This window comes from Heterodontus francisci, chromosome 34 (genome assembly GCF_036365525.1).
Source record: "Heterodontus francisci isolate sHetFra1 chromosome 34, sHetFra1.hap1, whole genome shotgun sequence".
NCBI classification, from domain to species: Eukaryota; Metazoa; Chordata; class Chondrichthyes; order Heterodontiformes; family Heterodontidae; genus Heterodontus; species Heterodontus francisci.
The window spans coordinates 27632216-27639801 of record NC_090404.1 but is presented as its reverse complement, the minus strand read 5'-3'; the positions used below and the strand labels follow the sequence as shown (position 1 = coordinate 27639801).

At 43.9% G+C, this 7586-nt stretch overlaps 1 protein-coding gene across 1 annotated transcript in view; it reads left to right on the top strand.

Moving 5' to 3' along the window:
• Nucleotides 1-7586, top strand: part of LOC137348767 (zinc finger protein 850-like) — a 546053-nt gene that overhangs the window by 175988 nt on the left and 362479 nt on the right. Inside the window, exon 2 of the mRNA XM_068014018.1 lies at nucleotides 247-1294. Within this exon, the coding sequence (XP_067870119.1) occupies nucleotides 247-1294 (1048 nt within the window). The remainder of the gene's footprint in view (nucleotides 1-246; nucleotides 1295-7586) is intronic.

The following is a 7586-nucleotide window of genomic DNA, read 5'->3' as shown; positions in this document are numbered from 1 at the left end:
CACACCCTGGAAAGGCTGTTCACCTGCTCTGTGTGGGGGAAGGAATTCACTCACTCATCTGATCTGCTGACACATCAGCGAGTTCACACTGGGGAGAGATCTTTTAAATATACATTCTGTTGGAACTGCTATAAAAGTTCCACTGAGCTGATGTCCCATCAACGGGTTCACACTGATGAGAGACCGTTCAGGTGCTCTCACTGCGGGACTGGGTTTAGGCGATCATCTGACCTCACTGTACACCAGCGAGTTCACACTGGGGAGAGGCCGTTCACCTGCTCAGAGTGTGGGAAGGGATTCACTACTTCATCTGACGTGTTGAAACACCAGCGAGTTCACACTGGGGAGAGGCCGTTCACCTGCGCAGAGTGTGGGAAGGGATTCACTCAATCATCCAACCTGCTGAGACACCAGCGAGTTCACACTGGGGAGAGGCCGTTCACCTGCGCAGAGTGTGGGAACAGATTTGCTGATTCATCCGCCCTGCTGATACACCAGCGAGTTCACACTGGCGAGAGGCCGTTCACCTGCTCTGAGTGTGGGAAGGGATTCACTACTTCATCTGACCTGCTGAAACACCAGCGAGTTCACACTGGGGAGAGACCATTCACCTGCTCCGAATGTGGGAAGGGATTCACTCGGTTATCCAACCTGCTGACGCACCAGCGAGTTCACACCGGGGAGAGGCCATTCACCTGCTCAGAGTGTGGGAAGGAATTCACTCAGTCATTCAACCTGCTGAAACACCAGCGAGTTCACACTGGGGAGAGGCCATTCACCTGTTCAGAGTGTGGGAAGGGATTCACTACTTCATCCAACCTGCTGAAACACCAGCAAGTTCACACTGAGGAGAGACCGTTCACCTGCTCAGAGTGTGGTAAGAGATTCACTACTTCATCCCACCTGCTGACACACCAGCGAGTTCACACTGGGGAGAGACCATTCACCTGCTTAGAGTGTGGAAAGAGATTCACTCTGTTATCCAACCTGCTGACACACCGGCGAGTTCATACTGGGGAGAGGCCATTCACCTGCTCAGCGTGTGGGAAGAGATTCACTCAGTCATCCACCCTGCTGAAACACCAGCGAGTTCACACTGGGGAGAGGCCATTCACCTGCTCAGAGTGTGGGAAGAGATTCACTCAGTCATCCAACCTGCTGACACACCAGCGAGTTCACACTGAAGAGAGACCATTCACCTGCTCAGAGTGTGGGAAGGGATTCACTACTTCATCCTACCTGCTGAAACACCAGCGCATTCACACTAAAGAGAGGCCATTCACCTGCTCAGAGTGTGGGAAGGGATTAACTACTTCATCCCACCTGCTGATACACCAGCGAGTTCACATTGAGAGAGGCCATTCTCCTGCTCAGAGTGTGGGAAGGGATTCACTCAGCCATTCCTCCTGCTGACACCAGCGAGTTCACACTAGGGAGAAGCTGTTCACCTGCTCAGAGTGAGGTTGGGGATTCGCTCAGTTATCCAACCTTCTGAAGCACCAGTGATTTCACAAGTAACTCGGGGATGAGAAATTTCCGCCAAATAGCAGTTTTCCAACATTGGGGTTTCAGAAGTCCACCATTGGCTTCACCCTTTCCGATCTTGAGTAAAACACCGGTTAAAAAAAAAATTGGAACTGATTTTGTTGAAAGCCAGACAACAAAAAAGCTGTTCCGAGGTCTTTTTAGCTGTTTTTAAGTCGTCTTTATTTTTTATAGTCTTCCACCTTGGTGGTGATGAACTTCAACCAGGAACGCAAGTGTGTGGAACTGCATACTCCTTCACAACTTCAGTGTGTCAGTCTTCTGTAAATGGCCAAAAAGGAGGTGTGTGTAAACACAGACCAATTCCCAATGTTGGTTTTTGCCTTCATGGGATATCTTAGCAGAGATCACCTGAGAACTGACACAGCTCATTTGACATAGCTTAAAATTAATGGTGCAGGATCAGTAGCTGGCAAGTCGCTGGTCTGCAGCAAAAACATTGGTCAATAGGAATTTGAAACTTGCTTCCATTTACACAGCAGTGTGTGTCTGTAGTAATTTCTGAAAACCCTGCACAAACTGGTTACTGAATGTGAATATCCTGCAGTGAGCATGAACTGTATAAACTGAATATGTCCTGTACTTTGCAGCAACTGAAGTGATCTGGAATTTCCACTTATTGGTTTGCTCAGGTGTATGGCTGAATTCCATTCATTGTTCATCTCCATTTTCACTGTCTACTGCCCCAGTCACACTGTAAACCTGGAGTCAGTGTGAAGCTGTCTTTTGCACCAGTGATGGAAGACAAGGAGTATAACTCTGGCCATCTTTCTTCAGTGTGTGGTTTGACATTGCTTAAGATTATCTGGAAAAGACTGTCCTGCACCACAAGTGCTGTGTATTGGCTACAGTACAACTATCCTGTGAGCTCTCTGCAGTCACTATAAATGGTCACTAGGTTTCTGAGACTGATATCACAATACTCTGTACATGTATGAATATGTATATACAGAGTGCTGCCTTTCTCCAAGCCAACACAATAGTTATGATTTTCAGCTCACCTTGCTGTTAAATCCAGCTGTCACTACACCAATTGATGCAGTAGAACAGGAGCCAGAAGTGTTCATCACTGTTGGGATATACAGCTGTCCATTGGACCTGCTGCATTGTCACAGGGCCATTACCAAACTTTTGAGCCTGATTTGGGGATGATGCAACAGAACCTCAAACTTGTTACTGTAGAGGTTGTCGTCATCGGCTGTCCCTCGATTCGAGGATGATGTCTACTCAAGCTCACGAGTTTCTGCCATGGTTCTTCAGGTCACTGAACAGGCCGATTCTCGACCTGCAGATCTTTGGGCACATGGGGCAGGGCGTCCCACCAGGTAGTGGGACCCGGAGTGCAGGATTTGTTTCCTAGAGGTACAACACTAGTCTCATTACTTTTCCACTGTCACTAGCAAGATCTGGGACAATTTTTACATTGCATAATATTTGGACCCTTTGAAGAGGAAAACCACATTTTTAATTTGTTTTCATGGAGATTATAATGAGATCTGCACTGCAAACAAGATTATTTTAGTTTTGAATCGTTATAACTATTTGAAATTATAAAATCTGCCATTTAAAAACAAGCATTCTATCTTTAGAGTCACCACATTTGCTAAAGTTGATCAGGTTATTTTCCTCTTTTGTTCTTGGAGGTAAATAATTGTCTAAAATAAAATTGGGTCGGGAGTATCACATGCTCTTAACAGAATGTATGTGATATTCCTGTCCATTTAAGTTAATGGACAGTAAATTGGACAGGCTGTATAACTGGTATACAATCCTCCCTACCTGGTTTTACTTTCTGCTTCGTTCAGGTGATTATGTCATAGCACAAAATAAGAATAATTACCCCACTTATGTTCAAGTTTCTGGATTGTCAATGTCTCATAAATGTTTACTTTTTATTAATTTATATACCTACTGATTTGTCCACATCACTTACCAAGGTACCAGAACGTGCCATCTGGTATGCTGATATATATTGCTTTCCATTAAAGTTGACACATCTTCACAGAACACCTTTTACATGAACAAGCTATAAATAGGCAGAAGCAGGACATTGAGAACATGAAGCTCTGTAAAACCAATTATCAGCTGTCAGGTAAGTCTCATGAAATTGTATTCTGAGTACAGTGTAATTTTACTCATTACAAATGCAAAATTGTACAAAATTACCATTACTCAACCAGTTTGCTTCAATAACATTGCGATAATTACATGATTCCTTGTCCAAGAAGATCAGACTTTTTTAGTCTTCGGCCACTAATTTTCAGACCTTTTGGTCTTTGTCCACTCTCACCCCTGTATTTGTTACTTGTTTTGTGAAATACTCTCCCTATTAATGCTGAACTGCTGGATAACTCTGATTACATTTATATCTGTTTATACATGTTTATAAAGTGTCTGTGTGCCCAGATTTAACTAAGTTGTGATTTGTAACCAATAAATGATGTTTTGGTCATGACTTGTAGTCTGGTATCTTGGTGATTTGTCAAGAAAGATTTAATTCACTCACTCAGCAGCTTGAGAGGAACCAGACTGAGGTTGAATGAGCATAAGAAATAAGAGCTGGAGGAGGCCATTTGGCCCTTCGAGCCTGTTCTGCCATTCACCAAGATCATGGCTGATCTTCTACCTCAACTCCACCTTCCCGCACTATCCCCATATCCCTTAATTCCCTCAGTACCCAAAAATCTATCAATCTCTGTCTTAAATATACTCAACGACTGAGCATCCACAGCTCCCTGGGGTAGACAATTCCAAAGATTCACAACCCTTTCAGTGAAGAAATTTCTCCTCATTTCAGTCCTAAATGTCCGACCCCTTATCCTGAGACTGTGACCCAGTGTTCCAGATTCCCCAGACAGGGGAAACATTTTCTCAGCATCTACCCTGTCAAGTCCCTTAAGAATTTATTATGTTTCAGTCAGATCACCTCTCATTCTTCTAAACTCCAGAGAATACAGACCGAGTCTACTTATTCTCTCCTCATAGGAGGAGGTGCAGCACAGTGGGGGTGCTGTAACATAGTGGTTATGTTACTGAACTAATAATTCAGAGGTAAAAACAAGAAATGCTGGAATCACTCAGCAGGTCTGGCAGCATCTGTGGAACGAGAAGCAGAGTTAACGTTTCGGGTCAGTGACCCTTCATGGGACCCTTCTCTTTCCACAGATGCTGCCAGACCTGCTGAGTGATTCCAGCATTTCTTGTTTTTATTTCAGATTTCCAGCATCTGCAGTATTTTGCCTTTATAATAATTCAGAGGCCTGGACTAATGATGCAGAGACATGAATTCAAATCCCGCCATGGCAGTTCAGGGACTTATCTTCAATTTCTTAAATAAATCTGGGATTAAAAAAAAACTAGTATCAGTCATGGTGACCATGAAACTACTGGATTGTCCAAAAAACCCACTTGGTTCACTAATGTCCTTTTGTCCTTGCCCAATCTGGCCTGTCTGTGACTCCAGACCCACAGAAATATGGTTGACTTAACTGCCCTATGAAACAACCTAGCAAGCCATTCAGTTATATTCAAGGAGGGTATCTCCGCCATCTTCTCAACGGCAATTAGGAATGGGCAATAAATACTGGCCTTTCCAGCAATCCCCACATTCTGTGAATAAATAGAACAATCGCCTCATCCCAAGAACCAGACTAGTGAACCTTTGTTGCATTCCCACAAGGGCAAGTGTGTTCCTCCTTAGGTAAGGAGACCAAAACAGCGCACACTACTCCAGATAGTAATTGTAGTAAGATTTCTTTACTCTTATACCGCAATTCCTTTGAAACAAAAGCTAACATACCATTTGCATTTCTAATTGCTTGCTGTATGTGCATGCTAACGTTGTGATTCATGTATGAGGACACCAGGTGCCTCTGAGTGCAAACATTTCTCAGTCTCTCATGATTCATAACAATACTGCGATTTTTTTTTTCCCTATCAAAGTGGATAACCTCTTACTCTGCCACATTGTATTCCATCTGCCATGTTTTTGCCCACTCACCCAACCTGTCTATATCCCTCTGCAGCCTGTTTGTGTCCTCCTCACTACTTACTTTCCCACCTAACTCTGTCTCGTCAGCAAACCTGGATACATTAAACTCAGTCCCCTGTTACAGACAGGTAGGAAATGGGGTGACTGGCTTCCACTTTTCACCTTCCAACAGACTACAGATAGTGTTTTTGTTGAACCAGTGTTTCAGCCCCTGAGTGTTTTAAGGGTCAAATAAACAGACCAACAACAGGTTTTCTTGGTTTAAAGAAAGATAACTTTTTTCCACAATAACTGAAGTGTTCACAACCTTTACCCACTCACGCATTGACACACATAAGGATACATAGATGCAAAGGAAAAGGTAAGATGCATGTGAAGTCCCAAGTGATGTAAGAGTTTTGTGCTTTGCAAAAACCTGTTGAATCATCTCGGGAGGAAAATCTTTTCAAAGGTGCAGGCCTGGACATCTGTAATCTTGAACTTGAAGTGTTGCAGACTTCTGGTTTACTTCCACTGGTGGGGAATTCAAAGTCACCTTGCAATTTCTCTCTGTCCCAGTTGTTCAAAGACAGTTTGAAACTGTTTTTGCAGACAGGGCACCTTTGCTCAGCTGGTCGGCCTCACAACTTCTCTGGTTGGAAGTATGGCCTTCAGTCTCTCTCTATCTCTCTAAGTAAAAAGTCTTATCAGCTTGTTTTTGATCATGTGACCAAAGAATACTCTCCCCTGCAGGGTTTATACAATGTCTTTGAACGTGCACCATTGTTAAAAATGGGGTTTGAAGATGGCTCATCATGATACCGTGGTGTTAGGTCACACCTATTATTTTGGTTTTGAATCTGCAGTCTCCCTCTCTGCCAGGGTCTTTGATAACTCAATTGTTGAAGATAGGAGCTGCTTTGCTTTGAATTGCCTGTTTCCCATTTTAATGTCTTCCCAGGGCTGGACCAGATGTGATGATGGGTTTTGGTCTCCGTCAGCCCAGATGTTTTTTGTATTACAGGAGGGGAGTCACCCGACCCCTACCCAATCTTGTCTGCAGCAATGTGTCCATGTTTTGGAGTTTAACTCACCAGTTCACTTTTTATAGTTCATAACTGCTCCAGTTCACTTCATTTTTCATCCTTGCTCTTTCTATGAGTGTAACAGCTGACTCTGACTGGGTTCAGTTCTACAGTCACTGGTTCCCCTCTCCTCCCCTGAAGGTGCTCTCTCCCCTCCTCCAACACTCTGGCCCTCCCTGTCCATTATATCTCCCAGTTCTGGTGATGGGCTCTCACTGACCACTCTCCATTTCTCTTTCTTATGCAGATGCTCCCTGATTGTTACCATTTCACATAATCATACAGCAGAAAAGGAGGCCATTTGGTCCATCGTGTCTGTGCTGGCTCTTTGGAAGAACTATCCAATTAGTCCCATTCCCATATGGTTTCCCCAGTGCCTTGGAAAATTTCTCCTCCAAAGTGTTTTTTTTAAACCAATTCTCAATACAAGTTATTATTGAGTCTGCTCCCCTCCACCCTTCCAGGCAGTACATTCCAGATCAGAACAACTCGCTGCTTAAAAACATTTCTCCTCACCTCCTCCCGCTGGCTTTATTGGCTAATTATTTGAAATCTCTGTCCTCTGGTTACTGACCCTCCTGCCAGTGGAAACAGTGTCTCCGACTCTACTCAATGAAAATCCCTCATCATTTTGAACACGTCTATTAAATCTCCCCTTAACCTTCTCTGCTTTCAGGAGAACAATCCCAGCTTCTCCAGAGAACTGAAACCCCTCATCCCTGGTATCATTCTAGTAAATCTCCTCTGCACCCTCTCCAAGGCCTTGATTCTTTTCCAAGGTCTGGTGCCCAGAACTGGACACAATACTCCAGCTGAGATCTAACTAGTGATTTATAAAGGTTTAGCAGAGTTTCCTTGCCTTTGTGCTCTCGGCTTCTATTTATAAAGCCAAGGATCTGGTCTGCTTTTTAAACAGCTTTATCAATTTGTCCTGCCACCTTCAAAGATTTGTGTTCAGGCACCCAGAGGTCTTTCTGATGCGACAC